Source organism: Thunnus maccoyii, chromosome 9, assembly GCF_910596095.1.
Source record: "Thunnus maccoyii chromosome 9, fThuMac1.1, whole genome shotgun sequence".
Classification (NCBI taxonomy): Eukaryota; Metazoa; Chordata; class Actinopteri; order Scombriformes; family Scombridae; genus Thunnus; species Thunnus maccoyii.
Window position 1 is genome coordinate 6,847,257 of NC_056541.1, and position 17,157 is coordinate 6,864,413.

The window sequence follows — 17,157 nt, forward strand, 5'->3', positions numbered from 1 at the left end:
TGGTATTAAAGTCAGGTCAAAGGCGTTCTGGTCTGCTCTGAACCATGACTCAGCATCTACTGGGGGGTTTTTATTTTAGACTACTAGGATTTCACTGCATGATGGTTTTGGTGCTGCTGTGGTGGTGTTGGTACCATTTTTGGTCAATTTGGCAGCAGACTAACATGAAAGAATCCAAATTATTAACATTATGAGCGACGTTGGCATCACAATCATTGATATTATTATTAAACTGCACTGACTTTTAAATCAGTTTGCTTCTGATTATGACTGTGAACTAAAACTAATGTTTGAGGACCATTCAGCAAATGTTTTTGGACAGTAATACGCGGATGTGGCATCAAAAATAGTCCCGCAGCTGAATGTAATGAATATTACCCAAGTTAGTTAATTAGGATCAGCTGAGGTTTTATTTGAAAAATGTGCGTGATGCTTTGTTGCTCAATGCACTGAGGCGTCAAACATCCCACAACTGGCAGTTACTCTGTCTGACTTCATACTGAGCACACTGGCTCAACTGATTAAGAAAGAAATAGTATTGGAGTTTTTAAACGGGGCTCAAACCACCAATAAAAGTGTCAGTATGAGGAAATCAAACATAAATAAAAATCTGCTTCTTTATCCAATATTAACATAATGGCTCAGCTATGTTTGTACAATCCTTTAAAACAGATCATCAACTATAAATAACTGTGGAGCAGAATTATCAGAGCTGCAACGATTAGTCGACTCATTGTTTTAGTTATTTATAAGAGAAAATGCCAAAATTCTCTGGTTCCAGATTCTTAAATGCAAATATTTTGGTTTCTTTAGTCTTCTAAAAGCCACATTTGAGGACGTCACCTTGGACTTTGGGAAACTATCATTTTTGACCTTTACTGACATTTTATAGACCAAACAACTAATCAATAAATCGAGAAATGAATCGATAATGAAAACAATTGTTAGTTGCAGCCTTAAGAATTGTTTAACAGAACATCAGCTCCTTTGTTTTACAGAAATAAGTAACTGAAGTCTCAGTGACAGAATTATATCTTGTATTTCTAGACTGGATGGCCACTTGTTTTTTTGAATATACTCACCATTAACAAAATGATAAACATGACTGATCAATCACTCAATTCAATCAGGAAACTAAGTCAAACAAACTGAGACGGCTCTGACTCACGGTTTACATAAATGCAGCTCCATTGTGTGCAAATTACCAATGACTATTACCGTACTATTCATCTGCAAGATAAGGAAACCTTTAAAGGGAACTGCACTTTGACGTACATGTGAGACACTAGAGATAAAAAAAATAGGTCAAAATTGATCCTGACTTTTAGTCTATAATGTGTTTAAGTAACACTGGATCCTACACAACACAATAACATCTTTCATAAGAAACTACCAGCCTGGTAAATGACTCAAACTCTCCTAGTTTGTATCTGTCATGTAGAAAAATCAGAAGAATTGGCAAACAAAACAACAACTTAACAAATGACAAAAGTTCAGCTTCTAAAAAACCAACATAACAGATTCAGATAAATCAATGTCAGATTATCCTGAGCAGACTAGACCATTAACTCACCCTCATTTAGAGCACATAATACCAAAGTTTCAGCACTGGAGCATCTCTACACTAAGAGGTCTTAGTTTTGCAAGCTTCGCTCTCTTCTTGACATTCTTGTGGTGCAGCAGGTGACCGGGTTGGCATGTTAAATGCCAACACTGCACTGAAGCTATTTTTACAGTTTACTGGGAGAGGAGGTTAGCGGTGTTCACGTAGCATTCCTCAGCATTTTTCACATTCTGTCAAAAATGGACATTAAAACACTTTCTGGGGTTGAAGCATTATCTATCTACAGACTAAAAGTATCCTCTCAGAGTCATGTACATGGCGGTGGACTGACGCTGAGGACGGTGTTTAAGTGACCTGAAAGCATTTGTCCTGCGTGTTGTGCATTCCTGGAGGGATTTGGCAGAAAGAAGCTTCACTCTCTCCTGTTAGTCTGCCCAGGAATGTGAGCCGTCTGCAGGTGTGTGTTCAGCGCTACGCCTCGGCTGACAGCGTTTACTTCGCGCTGAAGCATGGAAATCTTCCCTACGTGCGCACTGTGAACACACAAAACCTCAGTGTGTTACACAAGGAGAAGGAGGTGTAGAAATAACTAACAGAGGAGCTACTCTGTTTGGATGAAAAGCAAATTTCTTTTCCACCATAAGCTAATGTTTAACATTCCTGCAAGTATGTGTGATGTTCATGAAGAGGCTTAAACAGTCCAGATTAAAACATGTGATAGAGAGAGAGACATATTTTCTTCTAATAACTTGTAGTAAGGGGTCATAGTGAAAGATACAAAAGGGCTAGCTGCTAGCTGCTCTGGTAACCTCGTAGCAAATTTAACGAGAGGGACTAAAAATGACTCTACACACTGATCTCTGCTCTCAGTTTGTGTTTGTTGGCGACGTATCATCTCTGATTACAAGAACTGAAGCTCTGAGAGTTGACTGAATTGTTTTTCCAAGAAACAAACAACAGAAGATCCGTTCGTCAGTGGACTTTTTATTGCTCTAACTTAACTGGATGCCTGTGCTCTACTTAGTTGAAGCATCTGGTACTGACAGTCAACACCTGTATGAGATAGCTTGTATTTTATGTGTAATGCTGACAGCTTTGCAGGTGGTGCAGGTCTTTTATAAATCATGCTAAAATCGTGAATTGTTCCAAAGCTAATGAAAAATCAAGACTGTTTTTGGGCCATATCACCCGACCCTAACTCCTAGTAAAAAAAAAATTACATCTTGCAAATGATCTTTTTCTAGATTTTAAACCAAGAATGACTAGCTTTCACTCACAGTGATAGAAATAGATGTAATGCAGGAGCTGAGCAGTTAAATATACATGCCTGACATAAGCCTGAAACTGGACACCTAATCTACATTTAGCCCTATTGTATCTTTATCCAGCTAAGTTTTTATTTAGCCAGCATGAGCACAGATTGTTCATGAGGTAGTCAGGAATCACTTGACAAGTATGGGTACATGCAGTATTTACCAACTGTGTGCTAGGTGAAACTAATTTTATTATATTTGTGTGACCAACTTTAAAACACCTCCATCCTACTGACTACATGATGACGATGATGATGATGTGGTGATTTAACTCTGGAAATAAGCCAAAAATAAGTATGTAAATTCATATATAGACAGAGAAAGGACTAATTTCCTCTAACCTCATATGATGAAATGAGTTGGTTAATAAATGAGTTGGTTACCTGGGCCATTGCCATTCACGTGCATGGTTTGAGCCATGGCTGCAGCTGTGTGCTCTCAGTCCCACAACAAGACCTACTGGGGGTCATGCAACTGCCATGCATCAAGTCCAGATTACCATGCAACCTGCAAACTGAGACAAAACACAGGGAACATTTAATCACATATCAGGTAAGTCATAAACAGTCCATGCAGAGACGTAAGGAACAACAAGCTAAAGCTCTTTATATGCAAGAGCCATGCAAGTATGTTATTAAAGCTGCAACTTAACTTTTTTTCATCATTGATTCATTTGCGGATTATTTTCCCAATTAATCCACTGATGCTTTATTTTAAGTAATGTCAAAACAATAGTGAAAAATATAGTACAATAATTTAATATTCCAGTCATCTTTTTACTTGACAAATGACTGAAATTATTAATTATCAGAATAGGTGCAGTCAATGAATTTATCAATTTATAGCATAATTGCTTCAGCTCTAATCATTGTTACTGTTCCAATAACCAACAGCACACATTTTAAAATAAAATTTCTCCATCACAAATTCAACTTATATCAATAATCTTGTCAATCACACTGATTATTTGACAATTGATTTGTCCAAGTCGTCATTGGTTACACAGAACATTATGTTTGCAGGACGCACACAAAGGTTACGGTGTAAACTAGAAGAAATATTGGGAAAAAAAAAAAAAAAAAAACTTTTCCAAAGTTTGACCGAGGCGATCAGAGGTCTCTGTTTGACGGGTATTTTATGTTCTGTTACACAAAAGGCCCTTCTCTGTGAAAGCTGAAGCCCACTTCATGTGATCGACAGCGCTGACCTCTAGCTTTTTCACAGGTGTGTTTGCATCTGACATTTATGAACATAGAGGTCCCTGTGTGCACTGTTCTGGTCATTATCAATGGATTCATTATGAGCAGGAACAAAAGAGCTATTCTCTTCTCATAAAGAAAAAAAAAATCATGGGCCACAGAGAGGTCCAGATTTTAAATGAGCATCTGGAGGAGCAAAGATGCAGACGAAGGTTGAGTGACAGTTTCACAAAGTCTTTTCAGCCAGGCCATTTTTAACACACTGATGACCTCGGACTCTATTTACCAACCCTGTTATAGCAACACTACTGACCTCGGATGATCACTGGTTCCCAAAGTGGGATCAAAGCCCCCCTTGTGACTTAAAGAAGGTCCTTAAGGGTCCTCGGGGGGAAAATATGACAGGCTTCAATTTCACTGCTGGTCACATTTTATTCATTAAATATCAGTAAGATTGAAGAAGTCATTCTGCTGTGAAAACACTGTACTTAAACTGTTTATTGCTTTCAATTAACTTAGCAGGAATCTGGTGTAAAATTAGCTTCATTTGCACGTTCTCCCTATTTTTCTGTTTACCGTATTACTGGAAGCATCTAATGAGGATATTGTGAACTAAATTAAGTCCTCTCAAACAGGGAAATGTGGTTTTGTTAGTCATTATGGTCTGAGGGGTTTTAGTTTATTAGGTACACCTAATGCAGTCTATAACACAACATCCCTGCGATAAATTCTACCTTCATTCATCAACGAGCGGAGTCTAAAAATTAGAAACAGCACCACAAACTGCAGCCTCAAATGACCACTGAGGTGAATCACACCTTTCTAAAAACTGGATGAGTGTTGTTGTATTATTGGACTGCATTAGTTTTAGCTAGGTGTACTTAATAAACAAGCAACTGAGTGTATATTATATTGATATAGTCAATATATGATTGATATAGTTGATATATACTGAAACTTAGTGTAGATACAATGGATATGAATGTCTGCTTTCAGCTAATCCAGTAACTGACAAGGTACATCATCATGTTGACGCACCAGATCTGTAAGTCATAAGTAGTGCTGCTCATTGATTTACATTGCTGACAACGGTCTACTAGACAAAATGGGATATTTAAAGGGGACGTATCATGCACATTTTCATGTCTATATTTATATTCTGGGGCTCTACTGGAATATCTTTGCATGATTAACAGTTAAAAAAAAAATCCTTATTTATTTGATACAGGCTCTTTATGCAGCCCCTCGGTTCAGCCTCCGTCTGAAACAGGCCGTTTTAGCTCCTGTCTCTTTAAGGCCCGCCCCCCCCTCCCGATGAGCCCACTCTGTTCTCATTGGTCAGCTTCAGGACGCTGCCCCTCAGCAGACTTCTAGTAGCGTAGGAGGCCATGTAAACAAACAGTAGTAGTAGTATTTCACTTCTTTTTCCCTCATGAAATGGAAACTTCTCAAATATATCCGTACATGTTCGAGCCAGAATCTGATCCAACATATGCGAACATGAACAACCTGTGGAACAACCGTAGCAACAAAGACTACAGAACAGATGGCCGTTTATGGGCCTGTGCAAACAATCTGACATCATCACAAAGTGGAGGTAGAGGTAACATTGCAAATGAAGCGTTCAGAGCAGACAGAAGGGAGCATTTTGACATAAATTCACGTCAAGTTTTGGACATTTGACCATGTTTGACATAGACATCCAACATTATAACTGTATATAAATAACAGAAAATCACAAAGGGGAAACTACCTCAGTAGAAACACTACTGCAACATCTCCACCTGTCGAAAAATTGCATATTTATCATCATATCATCCAACCCTATCTGAGAGGCAGACCAATAGCGGACCTGAGGCCAGATAATGAGCCAGAGGGAACATCTGAAAGGTCACTCTATCGGTAGTTACTTTGCAGACGAGCTTCCACTCCTCTGCAGCGCATGCAAATCCTTGTTTACAGTCCGCACCCAAATAAAGCAGCGCAGCGATGCCATTAAGGTGATGCGTCTAAATCTTGACCTCCCGTCATCCGTCGCCGAAACAATTATAGATCTGATACAGAGGAGAGATATAAACGACGCACGCTGAACCCTTCCAACCTCCAAATAGATCGTAATCATGTTCCTCAGCCTCTGAGCTACTCTCCCTCATACTGAAAATGAGCTGCAGAGAGTGAACTAACAATTACAGCAATATTCATTTTGATGTACCAGTATCCTCCCAGTAAATAGAAACACTGTCAGCCTCTAAACTGAGAGGAGGCTGCTCTTCCACAGCAGAAGTACCCATAGAAGGTTTTTGTTGACGGCTTGTGGAAGAGGTGAAAGTAGATGGGCTGAAATAAAAAAGTAAAAAAAAAAGAGACTTTTACTAAAGAAGCAGTTGGAAATAATAAGATTTATAAAAAATGTTGAAGGACTTTTTTTATTTAAAAAACTGACAATCTTATACAATCAGCAGTGAGAGATGCTACTTACTGTCTTGAAAATGCTCATATATACTCATGGTGATTATAATTAAACCGACAAATATGATTTGCAAAGAGAACAGCATCTTTGTGTCTCAGTCAAAGAAATCTTTGTAGATTTTTGTAAAATCTTTGTCTAAACTCCACATTACCTTGACTGCTACTACAACTCTCAATGTCAGAGGGTCTGAATATAAATGACAACCATCACAACAATAAATGCGGAGTGAGACGAAGAGAAATAAAGACACAGATGGGACTGAAAGGACACAAAGTGCCGCTCTCTTAATGTTTATATCCAGATTTTTAAAAAGAAAAAAAAGCGAGCAATTCACCCCAAAAAGACGAGCTCTTCTTGCCAACTCCATGCAAATAAACTATGGATTTAAAAAAAAACAAAAAAAAACAACACATCGGACTGACCAAACATCTCCCAAGTGTCTTCTTCCATGAGCTGCGAGAATGCACACCTGAAGGAAGGAGCAGGAAATCCTCAGATAAACCGTCTGTCATCCTCGTTATAAACAGCCAAACTTGTTCAGTTTAAAAAGCACATTTGTAGCAGATGAAGGAAGAATAAAAACATCATGATTTTGTACTCGGCCTTCAGAGAGAGTCACACATTTGAAATATTTTAGTGTTTTTAAGATAAAAGATTATATTTGTTAAAGAATATTCTGAAAAATGTGTTTTGTATTTATGGACGTTTCTATTTCTCTTGCAAATTGCTATATCTGTTACGAGTACATGTTGCACATTTTATTGTTTTGTACAGTATCTATGATGATCAACAAGTCACATGACTGATCTTTGGACTGAGTATAAGAAAGCCGGATACCTCCTTAAAGGAAAAGTAGTCGAAAACCTTTAATGAAGAAGTCGTGGTGAACTGGAGAAGATTTGTGTGTCATGTTTGAATTTTAACAAACGTACACAACACTCACACTGCTCTGCACCTTTTTAAAGGACTATTCTGCACTTTTTTTCTTCCATCTTTCTCCTTGCCTCAACACAGCAATATGACATTAAGTTAATGATCAACATATTGAGGGACTCACTCTCACTTCTCATACAGTAATTTACAACTGAGAGAAGCCATTCAGTGTTTTTTATGAATGCACTCAGGAGACATTTAACCTGTTGCATAATAACTCTGTAAAACCAGGTGGACTCATTTGAAGGTAAACTTTTTTTTAAGACTTCAATGCACCAATACCTAGTTAAAAAAATGCATTTAAGGCTAATCACATTAAATTTCTGGAGCTTTTAACCTACAGATGTTTGAGGAATTGCTTCTAAAATGTATTAAACCATGTTTTTCCAGTATTTATGTTCAAGATAATATGAGGTTTAAAAAGGGAAAACGAGGTGTCGACATGTCTGGCTCAACTGAAAAATGCTGCAGGATCTCTGATGCATAAACACTCTGACCACCAACAAGTATAAATATATCTTGGCTTGTTCCGTGTTAACTGTCCTCAAAGCCACAACACTGAGATCTGCTCATGCAAGCTTACCTGTAACTCTCATTCTAACTTCCTCCTACAGGTCGCAGGTAGAAAACACGACTGAGTCCGCAAGCCTCCCGACAACGAGCCTATACCCAGCCGTCCTCTGAGTGAGAGGGATAGGTTTCACAGCTAAGATTAGACAACTTCCTCAGATGACAGCCAAACGATCTGTGTACTATAAGAGGAAACAGGACTTTAGGCCGTTTGGGGTAGAACCGACCCCTACGCTGGGCCTCCAGGTGAAGCGCATGGCGAGTTGACAACCGGGGCGGTCACTCTTCAGCCCGCGCTGACCTTCAGCTCACGGCTGAGAAGCAGCCACTGAGCCAGACAATAGAGCGTAATGGAAAGCCTTTCCATAAACGGGGTTACACATTAACCAACGAAGCGGCGTCTCACTTCGGCCGCCCGCAGCTGAAGGTGAAGACAGACGGTTAACTGAACTGAAGAGACCTCACTAAGAACTAGCAGTGATGAGTTTTAAACATAACAAGACGCGTTTAACTGGTTTATCAGGAGATGTTTTGAGCAGCGAGATTACAAAACAGTGAAAATGTGTCGTGCACTTGTTGATTTAAATCAAACGTTTAACAGTATCTTTGGATACTGATCACAAAGTCTTAATCATACCCTTAATCAATAACATGAGCACAACGAATGAGTGTGAAAATTAGCTGCCTGATTTAGTTTAATCAACCGAAAATCCGAAATATTCCTTGGTTGGTACATGTGAAGATTTGCTGCTTTTTGGTGTTTTATATCATTTCTGATTTGATATTTTAGAGTTTTGGACTGAAGGTCCAACAAAATATAGATAACTAGTCACTAAATAACACTAAATAAGAAACACTCACACAAATACTTACATTTTTTATCAGCTATAAGCATCAAAAGCCTAATCTGCATTTATTTGCAGTCGATATGTGGACTAAGACCAAGAAGTTAAATCTCTAAATACATGACGGTCGGCAGCATTTTAGTGGAACAAAGCTTTGGCTAAAGTTCTCCAGTGCATCTCTGCCCATGTTTACTACTGTTAGTGTGGCAGAAGACACTTTTCTGGAGTATTTATGATTTAATATTTGGAAAAGGAAAAGAAGAAATAACCTTTTGTTTATTTTAGTCACACTTGTTACTCAAAAAGTTAAGTAAAAGTCTGACGTCACAGTAAGTCAATCACAATAAAACAATAAGTTGCCTTGGTGAAAACACTCAGTCCCCTTACGTTAGTACATTTAAGAAAGAAAACAGTTTAAAATGAATATTTAGGTTAATATTAAAGCAGGATTTGAGTACTACAGTCAACAGCATGTACGTACTGAAGTAGTTTGTAGAATAGTTGAAAACAAACAGTCGAATACGTCTTCAACTAAATCACAGTCGACCTAAACTTGCTGACAAAACTGCCAGAAGCAAAAACCTTGAACCTTGTAGTTGTTCAAGTCAAGTGTGGCATCGTATTACTCAATAACTCTGATTATTTTCTGTATTTTAATGTCTGGTTTCATGAAGGAATTATTATATTTAGGAAAGAGTTGCTTCTCTGGCCCTTTAAGAGAAATCCAGAGTTTTACAACCTGATCTTTTCATTTAGTTTAAAACAAAGACAAAGAACTCACCATAATTCACTCCATAATGAACAGAAACAGAATTGTAAGTTGTGTGATCTGATCTGAAGGGCTCACGAGTCTAACAAGAGTGAGGAATTCAATAATAAAAGAAAAACACAGGGCAACGTCATCAGCCGACACAAACCAGAACAACTTGTTTTGTTCCTCCTCAGTTGTTACATAAATATGAAAGACGTATATATAGCCTTCAGCCTGCAGGGGTATGACAGGTGTACGTCTACTGATTTATAGTCAGGTCAAGTTCCTCTTCACAGGGAGGTGTGTTCAGAAGACAGCAGGCTCAATTATTTATTATATGTCATGCAAGACAAACAAATATTATCAAACGCAGTCATGATTAATGAGGGAGTTGACGAGGGAGGAACATTTTTGTCTCAAATTGAATTCCTCTGTAATCTGCAGCCAATTAAATAATTCCTTCAAAAATAATAAATGCATAGTTCATAAAAAGTTAGCTGAAGGTTGTAGAGCACTTTATAGCAAGATATGGATTCAAAAATTAATGCAAAAATCACACGGGAAGGTGTGCATGTGATTATGGGAGAATGAAACTGAATCATTTAAAAAGGTGCTGTGTGAAGTTTTCATGTAAACGAACAAAAGTTGTTGTGTGTATCCGTTAAATCTAAGAAACATGATGAGTGAGTTTCCTTCCTCGTAAAAAAAACGACTTTTAAACATTTTGAAAACCTGATTTCTTTACATCCATGCGTACTTGCCGAGCAGTCTTCTTCTTCACTGCCTTTACTGCCGAATTGCTGTCTCACTATCGCCCCCTGTAGTTCAATGAAATTGCACGAAACCTTCTGGCAGCTGTGTGCATCATCTCACCTGAACCAAAACTGGGACGCCTTCTTAAAATCATTGTTCCATAGTGCTACTAGTGATAAGAAGCTCCACATGGTACCTTTGAGAGCATGATTTAGCATGCAAATTATGAAATTATTCACACAAATTAATAATTTGCATTTATCATTTAATAATTTGTGTGACTAATGCGTGCACACGTCAGAGGGAACAAACTAAGAAAACTCCCACCATACTTGTGGTGATCTGTTACCAGTTCATCTATAATTTTGTTGTGTTTTTCCATACTGTGAAACTACATACTATGAAATGTTTTTTTGTTTTACTTCCCTAAAGTAATTGTATTGTATTAAGTGCCTCTATAATAACCCCAATAACAGTGTTGTGCAACTTGCTGTGATTTGGTCAAAACAAAAACTTAAAAATGTAGAGGTAGTAACTCTAAAATACAAAATGTTAAAAGTATTTTTGAAATAAAACACTGGATTACCACGCATAAAATAAAATGCTTCTCCCCTTTAGATGGATCATTGTCATTTATTTCAAATTTCAGCATCAAACCATATTATGAGAAGAGATTCTGTGCAAAGTTCACAGCTGCACCTGAAAGCCGATGTTATTTATTACCTAAATTTAGATATAGACACAATTAAGAGTAAGAGAAGTATGCATGTCATCAAGAGTTTAAAGTTGCCGTTTGTTTTGGAAATATTGCGTGGAAAAACAGTTGCAAGTTGCAAAAGTTCAACAATGTTTCTTAAAAATCATATCAGCATAAAGTAAAAAAACAAAAAAAAACGATATTCCGGTATTGTGTCAAACTATCAGAATTGTCATCTTCAACGCTTTCATGCAGGTTTACTGTCATGTAACGTGTCTAGACCTGCTTGTTTGCCATATAAACTGACCAACCAGAAAAAGGCACTTAAGTCTTGGCAGGATGTGGTGCGACAGTTCACATTTTCCACTGTGAAACAACACACTTTAGAGCTCAGGTTTTGTAACTCGTGTGTCACCAGTAAACAGCATGAAAAGTTAAGAGAAGCCTGTAAAAGGTTGCAAACACGCTGTGCTGAATATTCAACAGGGTGTTTTTCCCCTAATAAAAGCTGAGGCTACAGATTTAATGGAGGGAAAAAGCCTCGAGAGGAACTAGGGTATTTTTATTCGGAGCATCAGAAAAGGCTCTGTAGCATGAAAACATGAAACTTTGTGTGCAGCAGCATAAAGAGCGTTTTCTCTCTGTGTGGCTGATGGACATGATTGTGCACAGGTGTCTTTTCTGGGAGCATCTTTTTAAGAAAAGAGGAACGTAAAACTGCTTTCAGCTACATCTAATATTAAGTGTTTCTGAGGCTGACATATGCTTCGTGTGCATGTGAGTTTGGTGTGTGTCAGCATAATTGCAGAACAAGCAGCGGCTACTTGTCGTCTCAGCTCTGCATCTGGCCCTCATTAGGAAATGCCTTTGAAGCTTTGGAGGAGAAGCTGCTGCGCCTACTGTAGAGAAGACGCGGGCCGGGGTGAGGAGGCCAGACGCCTCGACGCTGACGTTCACTACCGTTTGGCAGCGTCAGCCGCGGTACTGACCCCGGCCTGTGCTGTCCGACTGCTTGTTTCCCTTTGATGTCCTGTGTGAGCCTGCTGAGTTCGCCTCTGGAAAGCCTTCCTCAAAGCCTTTCAATTATCCCCGCAAGGAGGGAGTAACTTACAGGAATGAAAAGTCAGCTGAAAGGATTTTGTCTTCTACTTTATGGCTCCACTGTTGGGGAGGGTGGCGTTCTCGCTAGAGGAGTCACAAGGTCAAAGAGGAGAGCAAGAAAAGGCTTCCGGCTTCATTTAATGGGTTAAAAGTCAAAATATTGCATGCGAGGGAGGATGAGGAAGCTTTTTCTTCAGCGTAACATAATTTAGATTAATATAAAACTCTCAAAGTTGGAGGAGACTCATGAAAAAGAGGATTATTTAAGGACAATGTAGAGTCTGCAGCCACACCAGCGGCTCTGTGAGGCTGTACTGAGGTACATCATGCTTGAAACGAAATGCTAACGCCAACATGCTAACATGCTAACAGTGATAACACTGTAAACAGCTTTAAACAAACATTTAGTTAATTGTTCTATAAAACTATAATGTAGTTGTAAACAGATATAAGTATTTGCCAGCAATGATAACTTCTCATATGAAGACATTTTATATCATTACAACTGTGTTTTACTAAATTGTCTCTTTATCTGTTTATATACCAGCCCCACGTATGTGTGCTCACAGAATGAGTTATAGATGTTGACAAGCACATTAACACGTATCTCTGTTTACTGCTTATGAAGGCTAAATAGGTGGGACTTATATTAAAGTGTTACCGATAACTCTAAGATGCTGATTTTAGCAGGTATAATGTTTTACAATGTTCACCGTCTGAACAGTGTAAATAGAACTAGTGGTGTAACGGAATGTAGTTCATCCGTGATCCATACGGGTCGCCCCCCCTCATGGTTTGGCACGCGTGTGAACTGCGGATTAACTGCAACATTTAATGTCTCATTGGAGACAAAGTAAACAAACTGCTGTAAGAACAAGTCACGGACAGACGGCGTGTCGCTAACAGGGATTTCAAAGAGCAAACCAGCATCTAACTGGTCCTAAGTCACACCTGCAGGTATGTTTACATGCTGTTTAATGTGCTAATTAGCTGTCTAGCTGCTAACCGATGTTAGCGGTGCACTTTTCACTTGAATGAATGCTGCAGGACAAGACGTGTGTTCATGTTTGTAAGTTATCATCAAGTTAAGGCTATTGTTTCATTCACTACCATGTTTAAAGGAGGAAGATTTCATGACTCATATTACACTTTAATTCAACAATTGAGTATCAAATATTTTATGTATTTTAAGATTTTATTTAAACATTGGACATCTTGTTAAGACCACAAGCAAAAGTTCTTTGCTTTTAGTGTTTTATAGAATAAATAGAAAGGAAAGTTATATTTGTCTTCCTTTTTTTTTCCTAATCTGAAAAATGATCCGATCCGTGACTCAAAACCGTGATACAATCTGAACCGTGAGTTCTGTGATCTGTTGCACTCCTACTTAGAACTACAAACAGCTGAAGTTGATGGGAATGTCTTTAGTTTTGCAGGTATTTGGTCATAAACCAAAGTATTAGACAAATTAACTTTTAACTAGATGAAAACTGTCAGTCTTACTGAGGCTATTGACAAATCAGCTTAGACACACCTTGTACATATATCAGTTGCTGTTTCCCTACACTTGAAACAGTAAACATACCACTGTCATTGTCCAGATGAGTACTTCTACTCTTATTTTTGTCTTTAAACTGCATTAAACAGCAATGTGCATAAACAACACTGCACTAATCCCAAAGAAGAGGACCTGTATCTGCACCAAAAGTTCATATTCTGCACTAAAAATGTTGAAAAAAAACTCACTGTACCTTTACAAACACGTCCAGGAAGCCAGCCTCTGTCAGAAAACTAAAATGAACTAAAAAACTGCTGATTAATAAATCAACTGCTCTCCAAATCTTGACCTGCAGTGCTCAAACATCACAAAGAAACCAAACACAGCACAGCAACCCATGTCTGTACACAGAGAGAGCAGAACAGGTCCACCGTCAGTCGGTCATGTTGCTGTATAATCACACATCAAGTTATTTCTGGTGCTATCACTGTCAACTCCCTGCTATTCTTCCCCTGGTGCAGCCGCAGGCCTCGTGCACCAGGATAAACATAGCATTTGAAAACAGCAAGCTCTTGCTCAATTAAGACTGTAATTATAGAAACCAAAGAAAATTATACATACACTCCCGTCATTATGTTCCCTAGCTATCATTCATTCCTCTATCTGACCGTTTCTCTCTCGTCTGTAAAGATTCTCAGTCGTCCAGGTCGCGGTTGTGCGAGGAGGGGTGAATCGAGGGCAACCGGACTTCTTGGTTGTAGATATTTGACGTTTCGCCTCTCGTTTTTATCTCTCTCTCTCTCTCACTCTCTCTGAAAACCTGTACAGCATGCATGTGGAAATAGAGGTTTGAAAATGGATCCTTATCATTTCACAATAGGAACAAACTTCAGGATCAGAGTATTTGAGCATAAAATGACTTCAGGAAGGAAGGATTTACAATTAAGTCAGACTGGACCATCTGTGAGACACATGCATCTAGATGTGACTGAATCCATTTACAGTGCAGCATTTTGTACTCTTGGAAACAGGTGGGACTTCAAATGTTTTGCAAATGTTTTTTGTTTTTTTTTTGCAGAGCATTTGTTACATATACTACGGTAGGTAGGACTCAAAAGCTGAATGTCTGAGTGAAGGCAAAAGTAGGTTAAGTTGTTCATTTCTTACAGAGCAGAGCAGGTTCAAGTCTTTACTTACACTGTAGAAAAAACACTCTCCAGTATATAGTACCAGTCAAAAGTTTGGACACACTTTCTAATAAATGTGAATGGAAAGATGTGTCCAAACTTTTGACTGGTGCTGTACATACAGGTGAGTTGTATTCACAGAGGAGAATCCAGGTAAAAACTCATATCAGAGCTGTACAGAGAAATTCAGAACCTTCTTCTTCTACCTTCAACAAGTAGCAAAGACAGCAAGTAACACCCAGCAAACAAAAACAAACAGAAAGCTTTGTTTGCTCCAAAAATTAACTTCTTCCAGGAACGGAGAAGTTACTTAAGTCCCCCCACAAGGAAGCAGCTTTTTGAAAGTAAAGAGGGCTGCAACTAAACAGTGAAGAATGAAATTTTATGCATTTTATAGACCAAACGATTGACTAATTAATAAAGAAAATAACCTATAAATTTATTGTTGCAGCCCTAAATCTACAGTATTTAAGGATTTGTAATCAGAAAACAATTTCTTATAGCTGAATCGCTTGTTTCGTCTCACCAACAGTCTAAAACTCAAACATATTGAGTTTCTTTTTATTACAGAAGCATCAAATCTTCACATTTTGAGAAGCTGAAACCAGAGAATGTTTGTAATTTTTGCTTGAGAAACGACTCGGATGATTAATCTACCGTCAAAAATTGTTGCAGAATCATTTTCTGTCCGTGGCTAATCGTTTCAGCTCCGGAGAGAAGACCCACATTGTAGAACGGCGTCTTTGACTGCTGTGCCTCTGTTTTAGGAATGTGCTTTATCTTGTTCCAACATTTATCTTGACTGCTGCTCTCCAGAGGTTCAGTGTCCCCTCATAAGACGCTGATTAAACTCTGTCACATGCGAACGGAACGACAAATCTGCAGGTTTGACAGGATCCTCTGCTTTCTTTCCTCAGCGAGGAACGACTGAAACTAAAACGTATAAAATGTTTATATATTAAAAAACACCTCTCTCACCTCTAAGTATCTTTGCGTGAGTTCTTTGAAGATCAGGTTATGACATAAGATTTATTGTGCTGGCTGTGGAGGCTGGTGGGATAAAAATCTGGCAGATGCTCTCCAGCGCTTCACCTGAGATTTATTGCCCTGAGATGTGTTTTTTTTTTTGCCTGCAGATAAGGAGCCAATAAGCGGTTTCTGGGTACCTTCTCTTAAACGTTACATCAACATATTGCCAGTTGCATAAAGGAAAAGGTGATAATGCTTAATTTGTTTGCAAAGAACAAAACAGGTGTGATTGAGCTACACCAGCAGACTCGTTTTCACCCTCACTGTTCTTATAATGTATATTACCGTGGTGTTTCATATAATAAAGATTGATTCATTTAGGTAAACAATCAATCCTCAGACATCCAAGGTTCGTTTTCATGTTCCTCACTCGCTGTTCTTCAAATACCTGAATAGAAAAAGGGACCAATAACTTTACCATTCACACTAGAGACTGTATGGTATATCATTAATCAGCCTTTTCACCTCACTACAGCATGAAGCTGCCCTGAGCAGTGATTTAAGACTTCATCTGCTCTGCACAGGACACACAACTCTTCCCCTTTCATGTCCACTAAACGCAGCAACCGCTTTCGTTGACAACACTGCCCCCTAGAGGGAAGAGACGCCTCAGCTCCGGTCAACATGTGGTTGTCATAAAAACTTTAACTGAACATGTTTGTAAGAACATATAGACGGCTAGCAACTCATGTTTTAGTTATGAATAAGTCTCTAAGCAGTTCTCTCAATAAACATAAATAATTGCAAATTGCTCCAGTTTTTAAGTCCAACAATTTCAATTCTTCTGTCTTTAACATGTGACTGAACATTATCTAAACCTTTTGAACTTCCTGGGGTTTTTTTTGCACCTTCAAAGAGCACAAAAGCTTTCAATGGGTCTCAACAAAGTCACTCTGTGATTTTAGCAGCTTCTCTTACCAACACAGTTGAACTTTGAGCTGGTTCCCAAACAGCAGCAGCAGAGTCACAAACTTCCTCAAACATCCTCAAGACCTCTTTTCGTCTCTTTGGTTCCTTTAGCGCTGCCTCTCTCCATCATCATCCTCCGCCGCCTGAATCACTTGTTCACTCTACACTGAAGCGTCCACTCTGTAGCCTACCGGAGCAGGCTGCTACCCCTGTGTCTTTATCCTCCCTCTTCCTGATTCAGGCTCTGTCATCCTCCCTCTACACCGCCCTCTCTGCCCCCTCCCCCATACATGCTCTCCTCTGTCCGGCCTGCACTTGACCAAGGACAGGCTGGAGCC

At 38.8% G+C, this 17,157-nt stretch overlaps 1 protein-coding gene across 4 annotated transcripts in view; it reads right to left on the bottom strand.

Moving 5' to 3' along the window:
- Window positions 1–17,157, bottom strand: part of kank1a (KN motif and ankyrin repeat domains 1a) — a 68,234-nt gene that overhangs the window by 23,792 nt on the left and 27,285 nt on the right. For 3 of the 4 annotated variants that reach the window (XM_042420695.1, XM_042420694.1, XM_042420696.1), the window contains one exon: window positions 3,261–3,391. In XM_042420695.1, the coding sequence (XP_042276629.1) occupies window positions 3,261–3,297 (37 nt within the window). In that variant the 5' untranslated portion in view covers window positions 3,298–3,391. Of the gene's footprint in view, window positions 1–3,260; window positions 3,392–6,968; window positions 7,016–8,062; window positions 8,087–17,157 lie in introns of those variants that run through there. The other variant, XM_042420697.1, reaches the window with a different exon arrangement.